This window comes from Hevea brasiliensis, chromosome 2 (genome assembly GCF_030052815.1).
Source record: "Hevea brasiliensis isolate MT/VB/25A 57/8 chromosome 2, ASM3005281v1, whole genome shotgun sequence".
NCBI classification, from domain to species: Eukaryota; Viridiplantae; Streptophyta; class Magnoliopsida; order Malpighiales; family Euphorbiaceae; genus Hevea; species Hevea brasiliensis.
Window position 1 is genome coordinate 111,864,339 of NC_079494.1, and position 17,073 is coordinate 111,881,411.

At 34.5% G+C, this 17,073-nt stretch overlaps 1 protein-coding gene across 5 annotated transcripts; it reads left to right on the forward strand.

Moving 5' to 3' along the window:
• Positions 1-739: 739 nt before the first annotated feature.
• LOC110660939 (uncharacterized) lies at positions 740-16,512 on the forward strand. Of its 5 annotated transcripts, none has more exons than XM_058138883.1 (28): positions 758-1,057; positions 1,150-1,363; positions 1,458-1,594; positions 3,156-3,272; positions 3,414-3,560; positions 3,754-4,228; positions 4,310-4,427; positions 4,688-4,812; positions 4,916-5,034; positions 8,262-8,478; positions 8,617-8,665; positions 8,991-9,139; positions 9,234-9,304; positions 9,383-9,556; positions 9,647-9,718; positions 10,880-10,981; positions 11,069-11,158; positions 12,005-12,080; positions 12,200-12,296; positions 12,396-12,465; positions 14,062-14,241; positions 14,344-14,466; positions 14,549-14,632; positions 14,843-15,027; positions 15,117-15,255; positions 15,360-15,419; positions 15,621-15,725; positions 16,203-16,512. In XM_058138883.1, the coding sequence occupies exons 1-28, from the start codon at positions 977-979 to the stop codon at positions 16,314-16,316; spliced, it is 3,690 nt and encodes a 1,229-aa protein (XP_057994866.1). In that variant the 5' UTR covers positions 758-976; the 3' UTR covers positions 16,317-16,512. The 5 variants fall into 5 exon arrangements, with proteins under 5 accessions (XP_057994865.1, XP_057994866.1, XP_057994864.1 ...); XM_058138884.1 differs by having other exon boundaries at positions 760-1,057; positions 4,916-5,007; XM_058138885.1 differs by having other exon boundaries at positions 760-1,057; positions 3,754-3,952; positions 4,229-4,427.
• The last annotated feature ends 561 nt before the right edge of the window (positions 16,513-17,073 follow it).

The following is a 17,073-nucleotide window of genomic DNA, read 5'->3' on the forward strand; positions in this document are numbered from 1 at the left end:
AATTTAAATTTTTTTTATTTAATTTGATTAAATTAAATTGTAACTTCATAATTTTACAGTTACTTTCAATATCATAATTTCAAAGTCAACTCATCACATTTTTACTATTATTTTTATGATAACTAATGACAACATATTAGAATATATAAAAAATTAGAAAAAAAAAGAATATTTTGATTTTTGAAATGTCATTCTCATTTTATTTATTAAATGAAAAGTTAACTATTATTTATTTATTAATAAAAGAAAAAAATTAAACTAATTATTTCTACTCATATGTTTAATTCAAGTTTAATCATCTTATTATTTATCATATCATATGAAATGTTTAAATATAAATTTTAAGGTGATGTAAATTTTGTAGGCTAAAATTAACAATAGATAAATACTTTAATATATATATATATATATATATATTAAAGACACTATTTTAAAAATTATTAAAAATTAATTTAAAAAATTAATTATTATTTAAAAATTTAATAATTAAAATATTAAATTTAATCATAAATTAATTTTAATAAATTTTAGTGAATATATTTAAAAATATATTTTAACTACAATTTTAATAATAATAATAATAATAATAATAATAATACCAAACACACTTTTAATATTCGGAGAAAAAAACACAACACCATTTTCTGGCTTCACTTTTTTTCCAGATGTGAATAATAAATATCCAACTCATGAAAATCCATCTGCATTAATTTCATATGAATTTCACCCAACCCAAAAACCAAAAGTGTCTCCCACCTTTCACCGGGCCGCTGCTTTTATAATAAGCTTTGCTGTTTTGCGTCCACTGTCTCTCTTCTCTACAATGTGATTATAATAATATATTAAAAAACAAATCCCTGATAAATGCTATCTGATCTCCCGCAATCATTTACCCTCTTCCTCTCTCTCAACTAGCCAAACAACCCCGCGGCTTTTCTTCTACTCCTTTTTGTTGGATCAGAGAGAATCAAACCCCATGGTTGAAACCAGGCGCAGCTCGTCTTCCTCCAAGCGCTCCCTCTCCACCTCGTCTCCTCCCTCATCTAAAAGATCCAAGGTACTGACGCCTCTTTCTTTACGTCTTTTCTTCTTTCTCTTTGGAGTTCTCATGGCATATGATTGGATGCTTTATTCTTGATGGAACCCTAGGCGACGGCAGTTACGGCTTCGGCAGAGGCTTCATCCTCAATCCATGATGAAACGGTGGCGATGCCTGTTGAAACCCTAATTCCTGATAAGGAATCCGGGTCTGCACCACGTGACCCTGAGCTGCAATCTCCTGATCCGCTGCTAACAGTCGCTTCGCAGTCTGCCCCTGCTGATGCTGAGAAATCTTTTGATTTCGAAGCCCCACAGCCTCTAGGTGGATCTTCCCATTTATTTTTTTGGCATGCAGTGTTTTTATTTTTATTTTTATATATTTTATGAGATTAATATTGATTTGTTATGGGTTTTAGGTGAAACTATCATGAATGGTGACGTCCCTGCCTTTAATAGGACAAAGAAGCGGCCAACCAAGTCCACCCCAACAAAACCTGCTAAACTGACCGACAACAACCTTGCGTGGGGCAAGCTGCTTTCCCAGTGCTCGCAGGTGGGTTTGTTTTATTCTTCATTCATGTATTTTCAAGAAATATGTACTAAATCGTGTTGAATAACGCCGCAAATTATAAAGTTTTTGTTAGCACATCCTTGTGTGCCCTTCCTCTCTGCGTGCCAATGTTGTTTCCTAATAGGAGTTTCATTTATTTTTTTTTTAGCTCCTGTGAGTGTGAGCATGGTTTCAGAACATGAAATTGGGTCCTCTTGTTAGCTTATTGGTTTTGAAGTATTATGGCTTTGTACAGATCCATAATTCCCCTCAATCTATGTGATCTTCATTCGTTTGCTAGTGAGCTCTGCCTAAGAGGGTGAGTCCAGGAGGTGCTGGAAGAAATGGGTGTGACTTTGATTCCCTGTTAGGCTTTTTGTGTTTTGTAGTCTATTTTAGAAGAGCTTATGTGGAAATGTTGTAAGAGACTATGAGACCGTATCTCACTACCCATTTTTAGGTTCTTCTTTGACATTAATTTTGAAATGCTTGATTGGCATTTCTCACTTATTAGTGAAGCCTTATATTGCTCTTCCCTCAATGTTGCAAGGTCTACCTTATTTTCTATGGAGTTAGCAGTGTGAATCTTTGATATTTGTAGGGGTAGGAATTGAGAAATACTAGAAGAGATGGTTAATCATCTTTTCTCATTGCGAGATTAAGAGAAAAAAAAATCCTTCATGTGAGCCGGCTGCATCTTCTCTTGATTGGGCATGGCATTTCATGCAGGTTAAGAGTGCCTGTTTGGATTGAAACATGGTATTCTGGATATTGTAGCAAATTGGAGAATTGCTGGGAGGTTGCTTGGACTTTGTCTCATGAGGCATTTAAGTGCTGTAAAGTGAGACCTTGTTCATGTCTGGAACATGTAGCATTGTGGATAATTGGGAAATTTAATTGAAGCTTGTCTTTTCAGGCTTCAAGGGCTATCTAGTGAGGGGCCTGAACATGTCAATTTATTGTCATCTAGGAATGAAAATTTAAGAGGGGAGTGGATGAACCTCTGGGTATATTTGCTTATTTCGGTTTCCCAGTTCACCTCTCTGTTGATAAGGTTAGTGATTATGGTTTTTCCCTCCATGATGTGTTGTTATTTGTATTCATACTAATTGTCATACAATCTCTGGTTTATTGGTTGCTTTAACATATTTTGTAAAGGATATAACATTTGTTCCTCCGAGCTAGGAATGTTAGTTTGTGTATGCTCCTAGTATGCATGGGTGGCACCTCCAGACAATCATCTGCTGCTCAGTTCAGTTTACTTATCTAGAAGAAACAACATAAGAAAAAATGTGGCTATAAATAAAATTGCGTTGGAAACTCATATTATTTTTTACCCTCATTTTTCATATTTTATTTTCTAAAGAATGTTACCTTTTGTCCTGCGAGGAAAAATTGTGTTTTTCCTCTTCTTCTTGTTTAATAAATCTCCAAGATGCAACTGTGAACTGGAAATGTGTTGCTGATTATTGTAGGTGTTTTGTCTTATAAGGAGGCAGAATTCTGATGATCATTCTGAATATTTGATGGTTTTTTAGACTGATATGCATTTCATCTTTACCAGTACCCTCACAGGGAAATGCGTGGCACACTTTTTACTGTTGGTCAAAACCGTAGTTGCGATTTAGTGCTCAATGATCCATCCATCAGTGGCATTTTGTGTAAACTAAGACAATTAGAGGTATTGCTCTTTGCACTATTTATTACAATATGTTCTGTACACAAAACGAATTAAGTTCGCAAATCATTGGCATTATGGCTGGTTAAAGTGCCTTACATTTATTTATATTTTTGCTAAAGTCATTATAATCACTCTCTGTAGAATGGAGGTGCATCTGCTGCCTTATTGGAAGTCACTGGATGTAAAGGAGCAGTCCAAGTTAATGGTAAACTCTTACAAAAACCAGGCATGATAGTGATTAATGGAGGCGATGAAGTGGTATTCAGTTCTTCTGGCAAACATGCTTATGTATCCTTTTCCCTTCTTCCAACGCAGCATGGCACTTTGTATTTATTTTTTTTGTTGTGTCGCTGTGTTGTGAAAAGGGGAAAAAAGTAAAGTTCTGTTGCAGTGTCATAATGAATGTTGGCTTTATGTAATTTGACTTGGATATTTACTACCTCTTCTAATGATCAAATAAATTCCTTAATGAGAACATCAGATTTTTCAGCAGCTGACCAATGATAGCTCAAGTGCTCCAGGTTCAGTAAATATCTTAGAAGCTCGAGGTGCCCCACTAAAAGGGCTTCAGATTGAAGCAAGATCCGGTGATCCCTCGGCTTTTGCAGGAGCATCAATACTGGCCTCTTTATCTGATTTTCAAAAAGATTTATCTCTTCTATCGCCTCCTGCCAAAGCTGGTGAGGATATTCATCAAAATACTGATATTTCCACTGTACCTTCTGTTTGTGGACCACCTGATGATTGCATTCCTCAAGATGACATGAAGGATAGCACAAGTAATAATGAGCTGCCTAGCTTATCTTCGAGGGAAAAAACTATTGTTCCATCCTCTAATTCAGCCAGTCAAAATCCTAATCTTGATAGTGTTGGACCGGATGCTACAGTTGATGCAGGAAACAGAAAGATTGCTGGGTCAGCCTATGAATTAAGGCCTCTCTTTCGGATACTTGCAGGTTCTCCTGAATTTGATTTAAGTAGCATTTCCAAAATACTTGATGAGCGAAGGGAAATAAGAGAACTCCTCAATGTTCTAGATCCTCCAACAATTCTGATGTCAACCAGACGGCAGGCATATAAAGACAGTTTACAAAAGGGAATTCTAAATCCTGAAGGCATTGATGTCACATTCGACAGTTTTCCATATTATCTGAGGTGCACGCTTTACTTTCAGTTAATTGTGTTGCACTTGACTTTTAAGCCATGCACTCAATTTTTTCTTCATTGCATGTGATGCTTCTCTGTTATAAGTTGTATTTTTGTTATAGGGGTTGAATAATTACTTGGTACTTTGTTTGTTGGTTATCTTTTGTCCTTTTGTGTGGGATCTAGTCAATACGTTACATTCTTCCCCTTATGAGTATCTCAGATGCTAATTTTAGTCCTTCCTTTTCCTGCAATGAGCTTTCTTACAGTGATACAACAAAGAAAGTTTTGATAGGTGCTGCATTCATTCACTTAAAGTGTGACAAAAAAGTTCCAAAGCTTTCCTGTGATCTTTCCACTGTGTCCCCACGCGTATTATTATCTGGTCCTGCAGGTAAACTCTCTTTTATTTGTTGATATCTTTCTAAATTTGTGTGATTTTCAATTTAGTTGTTTTGGCTATATGTATTATCTTATCATCACGGAATTGCTTGCAGGATCGGAAATATATCAGGAGACTCTGGTAAAGGCACTTGCCAAAGATATCAGTGCTAGACTTCTAGTCATTGATTCACTTCTGTTGCCCGGTGTAAGCTTCTTTAATGGCAGAGCTAAGGTTTTAATTCAATGGATAGGCACTCAAAATTTCATATTGCATTCATAAAATTTCTACTACAATCAAACATTGAAATACAAATTTTTGATGTAATATATAATTAGACAACCTTAATCATTAAATATCAAATATGAGAATAATCATGAAACATAATTTTTGAAAACAACAAAATTGAATATGGCAAAAAATTATTCATTGATTTGCTCTATATCTATATATAATGAGTCTATGAATAGAGAATTGAGGTCTGGATGGAAAAAGTCAGGTTTTCAATGTCTTTAATTTTTATTTAGGCATTTTTTTGGGTACAAAAATGAGTGTATAGATAGGCTAACAACACATGGTAGGGAACAATGCGCTTTTCACACCACACATATGGAATGACTCCTATCGCACTTGCATGGACGAAGCTTAGGATATTTTCATAAACTCAACTCAACTCAACTAAGCCTTTATCCCAAAAATTTGGGGTCGGCTATGATGCAAATTTACATAAGAAAAATGCAGATATACAACTCAATTTTATGAAAATTCATATATTCCCTTTTTACCATATAATTGATGGACTTCAATGAAAGAAAGAAGCTTAAATTTAATGGGTCGAAACTGAATAAATGAAAGAAGCTAATATTTTGTGGGGTTAAAAGTAAGGGTGTAACGAAATAAGCAAAGCCTAGCTTTGAATAGGTCAAGCTTGGCTTTTGCCTTTTTTTTTTTTTTTTTTTTTTAAGGCTTGAGTTATACTCAAGCTCAACAGAATTTACTTGAGCTTTAATGTTACAACTTGAGCTCGGCTTATTTGAAATATATTAAGTTCATGTGTGACTTTTCTTAAGCTCATTTATATTATAAACGAGCCAAGCCCTAGTTCAGCTCGTTTATAAACAAGTCTAGCTTAAGCTCGTTTGCATTATAAAAGTCAAGCTTGACCTTGACTCAAGCTTGTTAATATTATTACATTAAATTAATTTTTAATTTAAATTAAAAAATACTAGTTGGGCCCAAAAGGGGCCCGCTTATTAGCATGACATTTGCCATTTTGGCATGAGAAGGGGGGAGGCTTCCCTTTTATCGGGAAGCCAATGCTTTGCCTTGTTCTTTAAAACGGATGCAGGACTAACTCAAAATCAATGAACATTAATGGTTAACGAGCCTGCTTGCGAGCCTTAACGAGCTTAATGTCGATGTGCTTGAGCTGTACTCGTTTATTAAATGAGCCTAAATGTGAGGTTAAGCTCCCCTTGTTTAGAAAACAAGACGACCTGATGATAACAAAGAACAAAACAAGGACTAATCCTTGGAATAGTGAAGTAATTCTCAATAATTTTATTAATCTAAAAAATAATCATAGTCAATCCACTGAATAATAGAAAATTAGCTTTATTTATAGAGAGCTGACAACCTTAATCAAATTAGGATTAGGAACCCTAATTCATAACTAATTAGGAATATAAGATAAATTAGGAAACAATAAACCTAATAATAATGAACTTCCTAAATAATAAGAATACTTTCCTAAATAAAATATTAATATTATTATTAAATAATAAAAACTCTTTAAATTTCTTAATTCTATAATAATTAAAATTACTAAATAAAACTCTAAGATTCCTATTCTAAATTATGCATTATTCTCCCCTGGTTGGAAAAAACTCGTCCTCGAGTCATTAAATGATGGAGGATCATAAATCAAATGTGGAGAACACAGTGTGATCTTCTTGGATGGTAGCAACAAGATTGACTTGAAGAAGTTTGCGCTCTCTTTTGTACTTCTTAAAATATATGGACAGATAAAATCAATTAGAATAATAGTTGAAAGGCTCTTTAACTTGGTAGGATCTTCAATTTTTATGGACTCCATGACTTGAATATTTTCAATCTCTATCAAAGTCTCCAGAACTTGATCGACGTGAATTTTATCAATTTCCATCAAAATTTCCCATGTCTAGATTTTCTTCAATTTCAATTGGAGTCTCCACAAGTGGATTGGCTTCATTTGCTTTTTGCTCTAAAAAAGGCTCTTCAATAGATGAAGGTTAAATGATCAAAGTTTAGGATGCTTCAATGTTGGACTCTTCAAAATGATCTTCAAATTGTTGTTGCCTTGCAATTTCAAGACTTCTTGCTTTTATATTTTAATTCTTTTTCTTGTATCCAGCTGTTCCCTCAATTGAAATAAATCTGCTTCTTTCCATGCTTCAAATTCTTCAAGTTCTTTATCTTTAACTTGTTGATGAGTCTGTTGAACATGGTACTCATGCTTACGTTCTTTAAGTGCTTTTTCCCTATATTTTAAGATTAGTTGGATATCTGGATACTCATCCAATAAACTACAAGAAGCATAATTAAGACCACCATATAAATCAATCAAATAATCTATTTCATCAAGGTGCTCATAATAGTGATCAATTCCAGTTTGTATCCCTTGAATTGTCTCCCATAATTTATCTAATTGTACCTTAGAATTAATAATTCAGTTGTCAATTGAGGATAAGTTGTGAGAAGGCAGATTGAGGTGGTTTGGTCATGTGAAGCGTAGACATACGGATGCTTCAGTTAGACAAGTAGAACACATTAGGTTAGAGGATAGAAAGAAAAGAAGGGGTAGACCTAAACTGATTTCGGGAAGAGTAGTACAACATGACCTAGAAGTATTACACATTTCCGAGGATTTAACCCTAAATCGTTTAGAACGGAGAAAGAGAATCCATATAGCCGGCCCTAAATTCTTAGAAAAAAGGCTTAGTTGAGTTGAGTTGAGTTGAGTCCTTCATTCTTAGCCCACAACATGAATAATAATAATATTTCCTAAATGATAAGAATACTTCCTAAATAAAATATTAATACAATTCCTAAACAATAAATAATCTTTAAATTTCCTAGTTCCATAATAATTAAAATTCTTAGATAAAACCCCAAGCTTCCTATTTTGCTTTACCCAAGTTGAGCTTTTATTGAGCCAGGTCTTGAGCAACTCGGCTTATTTATTGCTTTAGGTTAAAACCATATTTTTAGTGAATAATATTATAAACTCTTAGAATTTACAATGAATTTTTTTAATTTTTTATTAGTTAAATGGTGTCAAGTGGCCCCACTGTACAATAAATAGATTCGCCTCTGGCCACCGGTCTTTTTCCCTTCCTGTGATTCTGAAGTAATTTAATCCTGAAATATTAGAGCCTCATTTTGGCCACTCCTTTTCTTATTTTGCTTTATAATAATTTCAGGGGTCAACACCCAAAGAAGCTGACTCTGCGAAAGAAAGTACAAAGCCTGAAAGAACGTCAGTTTTCGCCAAACGAGCTGTCCAGGCTGCATTTCATCATAAGAAACCAACTTCTAGTGTTGAGGCTGATATTACCGGTGGCTCCACAACAAGCTCTCAGGGTCTGCCAAAGCAGGAAACTTCTACTGCATCATCCAAAATCTACACATTTAAAGAAGGCATGCTTATCTGTAACAGCTGCAATATATGTTTATAGATGCTTAAGTAGCTTATACATTTACCTTTTAGTATATTACTTACCTAACATTTACTCAGCTAATACTTTTATATTGCTTGCTTGATTTATAATTTTGCAGGTGATAGAGTAAAGTTTGTTGGGATACCTTCTCTGCACAATCCTCCAAGGTTTTTCTTTTTCTTATTTGTTGATATTGCAAGTCGTTTCTGAATGTGCCTTATTTACCTTCAACCAAGCAACAATGTTGGGCCCAATTGCATAAAGCCATGCAAATACACTTTTTTTCATGAAAATAATTAATCTCTCACACTCATAGTAACTGTTTGTGATATTTTAAAGAAGGTGGGGTTTTTTTTTAATTGAATTTCATCTTAATCAAATGCCATTTACTTAGTGAAGTACAGTTTGTGGGTAATTGTTATATTTCTATTGTTTTATATTACCTTTTCTTTATAAATCCCCTTATATTCTCCCTTTAATTTTGCTAAATAGAGGACCGGCAGCTGGCTTTAGAGGCAAGGTAGTCCTTGCTTTTGAAGAAAATGGATCCTCAAAGATTGGTGTTAGATTTGATAGATCTATTCCAGAAGGCAATGACCTTGGTGGTCTCTGTGAGGAAGACCATGGTTATTTTTGTGCTGGTGATCTTGCTGAACCATCTGCACTTTCTCTTGTTGATTTATTAGAAATAGGTGTTTGTTGCAGAATTTTACCAGTTATATTTTAACATTGCAGCTAATTCACTTCGCTTGGATGGACCTGGAGGTGAAGATGTTGATAGGCTTGCTATTAATGAACTCTTTGAGGTACTTGCTAGTTGCTGCTCTTTTTCTGCTTTCTTTCTGTCATTTCAGATGCTGAGCTGAAATTTATGATGTTTATAGGTTGCTCTAAATGAAAGTAAACAGGGTCCCTTGATATTGTTTTTGAAAGACATAGAAAAGTCTCTGGTGGGGAATCAAGATGCATACACTGCCTTAAGGAGTAAGTTTGAAAATTTGCCCGATAGAGTTACTGTAATTGGTTCACATACTCAAATGGACAGTCGTAAGGAGAAGGTAAGCGGTTGATTTTTTTTTGACATTTGAGGCTTGGCTGCAATCTAACAACTTATGGTAATACATCTGGTGACTCTTGATGTTTTTCAGTCTCAACCTGGTGGCCTTTTATTTACAAAGTTTGGAAGCAACCACACTGCTTTACTTGATCTTGCATTCCCGGTATGCTAAGCGTTGCATTAGTAGTTCTTTAGATTTTCTTGTCTATGTTTATGACTGCAAATATTAATTACAATTTACAACTTATTATATTGTGTTTCTTTTGACAATTTCAACTTAATCTTGCATTACCAGTATGCTAGAAAGCTGCTTTTTTTTGATATGTTTCTGCATATCTAGGCAAATGATTTCCCATTGGTTGTCTGCTCTCACAAAATTTAAGGAGATCAATTGTAAGAAACTGAATTTAAATTCAATAAGCACCCCTCTGCTGATGGCATTCGCTATGATGTAATTCGTTTTTCCTTCTATTTGCATGAATATTAAACGACCTAGAGATTTATAAATTATATTGATATAGCTTGAGAACTGTTATAGCTTTATTAAATTAGTTTGTAACTTTGTATCTCATTTGGGTAGCAAGTCCCCTTGTCACTCCATGCTTGGTATTAAGCATCATTATTTGAAATTTGGCTTTCATTATCTTTCAACATTTTGCATGTTGGTATTAAACTGGCAATGTAACGCTAATCTTTGTGTTACATTTTGTTGCAATATTGATTAATACAAAAATAATAGCAATACTTATTATTATTATTATTATTATTATTTATTTTTTTTTTTAATTTTCAGATCTTCTGTAGAATCCTAATTATTGTAGATAGGTGGTAAGGTGGCTTTTAATTAAATGGCTTTTAATTAATAATGGATAGGAAACTCTATGATGTTAGGATATTTAATGTGTATTGTTCAATTTTGTTCATTTATCCATTGCGTTGCTATGGTTTTGTTTTCCATCTCCAGTAATTATTGTCAAATGATGTTTTTGACTATTTGGTTGAGTGGAAAGGTGGTTGCAGTTGATTGTTTTTCGCAAATCTGTTTTAGAAAAGTTATATCTGTTCCTTTTTTTTTTTTCCTTTTAATAATCTTCGTATCATTTACCCCAGTGATATTAGCCATTTCGGTGGTCATCATATATAAATCTCATCTGCAGCCTTACTTCACTAATATTGATCTTACATGTTGGGTATAGAACTGCTATGGTTAGTCTGGATTTCTTGCTATTGTTATTTGGATGCTTTTATGCTAGTTTTTGGTTATTGCTTGGAATTTTGTGTTGCTCTGTAATTAAAATGATGCTAAATTTTTTTTCTCCTCCAGGATAACTTTGGTCGACTGCATGATAGAAGTAAGGAAACTCCTAAAACTATGAAGCAGCTGGGACGGCTTTTCCCTAACAAAGTGACAATACAGCTGCCTCAGGTGTTGAGGCTGCATTCAGTTCATGAGCTTTTATTGCTTGTAATTTTTTTTTTCCGGAATTATCTTACAGTTTTAAATTCCTGATAGGATGAAGCTTTGCTTTTGGACTGGAAGCAGCAGTTGGAGCATGATATTGAAACTCTGAAAGCACAGGCCAACATTGTTAGCATTCGTTCGGTTAGTATAATGATCCAATTGTATTGATCATTAATTTTATTTTGTTTCACCTTTCCTATATTATGAAGGCTTGCTGGCACAGTAGTTCCTAAGTTCTCCTGTCTGCATGGTAGCTTTTCTTTTCTGTGGTTGAAAGTTGGTCAACCTAAAGTGATGGTATACTCCTGTGTAGCTTCCAATTTCAAAACAAGATACAAAGACACATCCACAACTATACGTACAAAAGCAAACATTCGATGATTATGTAGCCTTTCTGATTTTATGCGACCTTGAATGGTCGATGTGTTGCCTACTTGCTATAGTTTTTGACTGAACTTCCTTTTAGGCCTGCTTTTTGACCTAATTCTTAATTATCCCATCTTTTAATTGTTGTGTTACAATTTGATCTCTGAACTATACAAAGTATTCTGATGTGAATTTCTGACGTCAGCCAAGAAAAATGATAACAATAAATGGAGGCTGGAGAGAGAGATTTCCTCTTAAGTGCTGGCTAAGATAGTAAGATCACATTAGATGGTTACTATGTCAAAATTAGAGGTTCAGGATGCCCTACTCAATTATCTTGCTATTCCAATTTATCTACCAAATCCTTTTTTACTGCACCATTTGAATTTGCCTAGGAATTTTAATTTTACATTTTAAAGGTGGGGATAATTAAAAATTGTGTTAGATATAGTTTGTAATTATTTCCCATCTATAAGGATTAGATTGAAGATTCAGTCTCATGTCTTTGTATTATTTCTTTCATTGCTTTTTTTTTTTTTTTTAATTTTTTTGTAAAATTGGGATGTATTTGTTGTTGGCTTTATGCTAGCAAAGTATTTAAAAACGTTTTACTGGATCTAGGTCCTCAGCCGAGTTGGTTTGTGTTGCCCTGACCTTGAGACACTGTGTATTAAAGATCAAGCCCTTACAACTGAAAGTCAGTGTTCTTGATCTCAACTCTTGTTGTTCTTTTTCCCCCTTTTTCAATCAATTTATACTATTAAAATTGCAGAATTGCAGTGCTTGCTGATGGTATTCCCTTTTATATTTTGATAGGCGTAGAAAAAATTGTTGGTTGGGCTCTAAGTTACCACTTTATGCATTGTTCTGAACCTTCTGTCAAAGATGCTAAACTTGTGCTATCTACTGACAGGTTAGTTCTTCCCCCTTCCTAAAAAACATATTTTCATAATAATTATGAGAACGTTACCTATCTATATTGTTAACATTTCTTAAATGGTTTTCCTTGCAGCTTTAAGTATGGGTTGAGCATTCTGCAGGGTATACAAAGTGAAAGCAAAAGCTTGAAGAAATCACTCAAGGTAAAGTTCATAGTTGTATCTAGCATATCATTTTTCTTGCATACAAATTCACAAATCTTCATCTGATATTTATTTATTTGGTAATTTATTAAAACCTTCGGGAGATCAAGTCAAAACCACAAATGCATCACTGTTTTTTTTCCTTTTTTAATTTGTAATAAATTTGCCCTAGTTTTTAATCCATTAACTAACAAGACCTGTCTAGATTGGCCTAAAGTTACCTTAGTCAAACAGATCAAACTCTAAATAGATATGTAATCTCTAATAATGCCCTTAAAGAAACAAGATTATCATCCCCCCCGCCCCCACCCCCACCCCCACACCCCCTTCCTCCCTCTCCTATGGTTGCGTTCTGTCAGTCTCATTCTCTCATTGTTTGTCTCATCTCAAATTCAACAAAGTGGCAATCAAGAAATTGGAAAAAATCAACAAACTGAAAATCATAAATCAAGAAACATAGTAAAATCAACAAACACAATCACCCATGCCTTGATTGTCCAAGAGCGCCTGTGCAAATGGCTCATGTGGTCTCAACCATCTCCTCCCACAGCAATGTGAAGCCTATCTCAATGCGTCTCCTCTCTTTCTCTCGTTGTCTTTTCAAAACCCTTTGTTTTGCGAATTCACCCTCGCTTGGTTAGCATTCCTCAACCTCACAATGGCTAGGCTGCTATGGAAGGTCATCTTCTACTCTTGGCCTATAACAATAGTTATCAGATTTGCTTCCCCTCCTCCCCCAAAACCCTTACATATCACTATTTGGGTCGTGCATCCCAAAACGATGTACACTAGTGTTCCAAAGTGCTTCAGTAAGTGTCCTAGGTCGCTAAAATAGAAGTTTTGGTTCATTGCAATTTGATTTTGTATGGGTCTTTCCATGGCAACAAGAGCCCTAAATGTATTAGATGATGTTGAAAAAAGAAATTTGGCAAAATTGTTTGGCAGTTTTGGAGTTGTTATGATAAAATGTCAAATATAACTTAAAATTAATTTTTAGTGGTCTCTAACTAAATATATTTAGAATAATGCTTTTCTCAATAGAAGCTCAAACAACAATGCCAAATGGAACCTACAATTTCGAGCTCCCTCTAATTTCTAGGTTAGGGTTTCTGAACAGCAAGATTAATTCTCTGTTTGGACATCTCTAAGTTGTCTCCTGTCAGTTCTTGTTTTAGGGAAGCTTAAAGAGAGCACATTTCCTTCATTTCAAAGGGACCTTTCTGGTGCAAATTTGATTTAGACAGACAGAAGTGGAGTCTCCAAAAGGAAGGCGAGTGGGATTGATGGCAGTAGCAGAACTGAGAGAGGGAGAGATGAGTGGAGCAGGGAAAAAGTATAGTTAAGGGACTTCAGGGATTATAATAAACTTTTAGGATTTGACTTTAATTGCCAATTTGACTAACAGCAATTTTTAGAATTTGGATAGAATGTTTTGTTAGTTAACTGGTTAAAAACTCGAGGACTATTCATTACAAATTATAAAAGCGTGGATGCAGTAGTGGTTATGACCTAACCTCAAGAGAGATTTTAGCAAATTACCCTTATATATTTATTTATTTGTTTTCGTGATCGAAAATTTAATTAAGAGTTTTTCAGGATGTGGTCACTGAGAATGAATTTGAGAAGAAACTTTTGGCCGATGTTATTCCTCCTAGTGACATTGGAGTGACCTTTGATGACATTGGTGCATTAGAGAATGTTAAAGATACCTTGAAGGAACTGGTGATGCTTCCTCTTCAGAGGCCTGAATTATTTTGCAAAGGACAGCTGACTAAGGTTGATTGCAATATATATTGTTTGTCCTCTGCCTCCTTCCCATTTATCTTCCCAACATATGTGGGCATGTTGTGTGTTTACGAGATGTTGCTCTTTTTACAGCCTTGTAAAGGAATTTTACTTTTTGGGCCTCCTGGAACTGGCAAAACAATGCTTGCTAAGGCCGTTGCAACTGAGGCTGGTGCAAACTTTATAAACATTTCTATGTCAAGCATTACATCAAAGGTATTTTCATGTGATAAATGCTGCATCATTTGTTGTATGAACCTTTTGTTGAAATTTTATGACATCTATGTGTTGATTGCAGTGGTTTGGTGAAGGAGAGAAGTATGTCAAGGCAGTGTTCTCCCTAGCTAGTAAAATTGCTCCTAGTGTTGTTTTTGTTGATGAGGTTTTGCTCAATTATCCTACTCATTCTTTCCACATGTTATTTCCTTGTTTTCCTCTCTCTGACTCTTGACTCTTTCCACCATACACACTTGAACAATCACATGCCAGCTCATTTTCTTTTTCTTGATCATGTTTTTTCGGATTTAAAACTCTTTTTTTTCAAAAAAAAAAACTAATTGAAATTGCTTGTTTACTTGTTTTATTGTTTTAGGTGGATAGCATGCTAGGAAGACGTGAAAATCCTGGAGAACACGAGGCAATGCGTAAAATGAAGAACGAGTTCATGGTGAACTGGGATGGTCTACGTACAAAGGATAAAGAACGAGTATTAGTGCTTGCTGCCACAAACAGGCCTTTTGACCTTGATGAGGCTGTTATTAGGAGGCTTCCTCGGAGGTGTTCAATCTTTCCTTCTTTTCCTCCTCATAACTGTGAATCAAGCAACAGGCATAATTTTTACTTGCATGCAAATCTATTTTCTGCAGATTAATGGTCAACTTGCCAGATGCACCTAACAGAGACAAAATTTTGAGGGTTATCTTGGCCAAAGAGGAGTTGACACCTGATGTTGATTTGGAAGCAGTTGCAAATATGACAGACGGTTACTCTGGAAGCGATCTAAAGGTTGGATATCGCTGTGTGTGTGTCTGTGTGTGTGCGTGTGAGCACAGCACATGCAGGTGTCTTCTATTCTTGGTACCCTCTGATTTGTTCTTTTTCTTCCTCAGAATCTGTGTGTTACTGCAGCTCATTGTCCCATACGGGAAATATTGGAGAAAGAAAAGAAGGTTAGTCTGGTGATTTTCATAGATTTAAATTACAGTTTGGCCACAATCCCAGTTATAGTTGTGTGTAATGGAAACAGGCAAACTTTTGGTGTTGCAAAAATGCATTAAATGAATGGATAATGAAGGACTCTAATAAAATTAAGAAATGCAACTAATGAGCATTTCCTTCTCTTTTTTTTTGGGGTGGAATGTGTTGATCAGGAGAGAGCTTTGGCTTTGGCTGACAACAGACCTTTACCTACACTGTATAGCAGTTCTGACGTCCGTCCTCTGAAGATGGAGGATTTTAAATATGCACACGAACAGGTATGACGCCTTATTTATCATATGTATATGTGACGTTTGTTCTTTTTCTGAGCAAGCTTTGGTGTATAATGTTATTTTTCACACAAATTTATTTGATTGCTTTCTGATATGGTGAAGCAGCTTTGAATATTTTGTATATTTCAGCGGTTTTTCTAATGGGTGCAAATATGCATCCATTAAGATTCATTTAATAAACATATGGAGAACTACAATTTGTAGTTCATTAAATATAATTTGTGCCCATTTAGCACAGTTTTCCTTTCAAATTGTCATTAAAATTGTAATTCTCCATACAAATGGAGTGTATTAAATTAAAAAAAAAAACTGTTTTTCTAAATCAAAGAGAATACCTCATGATACATGGGACTTGCTACAAAACTCAATGGGCATTTTTTAGGTGTAATAGTTATAGGGGATCTGCTCATCTAGTTATTTTAATGTAATATTGGGCAAGGCTGATAGTGATGCATATCACAGGTGTGTGCGAGTGTGTCATCCGAGTCTACAAATATGAATGAGCTACTCCAATGGAATGATCTATATGGAGAAGGTGGATCGAGAAAGAAGAAATCTCTCAGCTATTTCATGTAAGAGGAATCATCTTTTTGTATAGCATTTCATGCTTTCAAGTTTATTCTTCATCGCCTCAATAGGTGGGCCGGTATTTATGGGATTCCATTGCAGGTCCTGTACCCCATTGTATTATACATAGGTTTTGAGTTATTCTCTGTAGAAATTTTACAATATTTTACCATTAAAATTTTAATTTAATTTAATTTATTTTAAAGTTTCATCTTCTTTACCTCGTCATCTTGTGCATGTTAATTTTGATCATCAGAATCACCGCATATGATTTTATTCGTGTATGCGAATGGTCCAACTTAATAGGCAACTTAATAGGGGGAAAAGAAGGGGCAAATTATAAAAAATTTCCGATTTGTTATTTAGGTTCTGATTATCTTTTTATTTTTATTTTCTTGCTTTGGTCAAAAAAAAGAAAAGGAAAAATGAGAGTAAAAATCTCTACCGTAAACTGAAAATTTTTATAATATTTATAATTACTTCCTGTACTCTGATTTTCAGATTAGTCGCACCTTATAGTTGGTGTTATCTATCATCCACCAACAATCAAAATAATGGTGGCGAACAATTGGTTTATAAGTAGAAGATCTAATTATAAAAATTTGTCATTTAAATACAATTTTAAAAAGCAAATTCATCATATTATTATTATTATTATTATTGTTAGCGGTAGTTTTAGAGAGAAACGACGGGTTGTTTGAGCATGATTTGAGTCAAGCTTCAGGCAACGAAGATAGGCACGTATACATTGTGTCCGTTAAAAAAA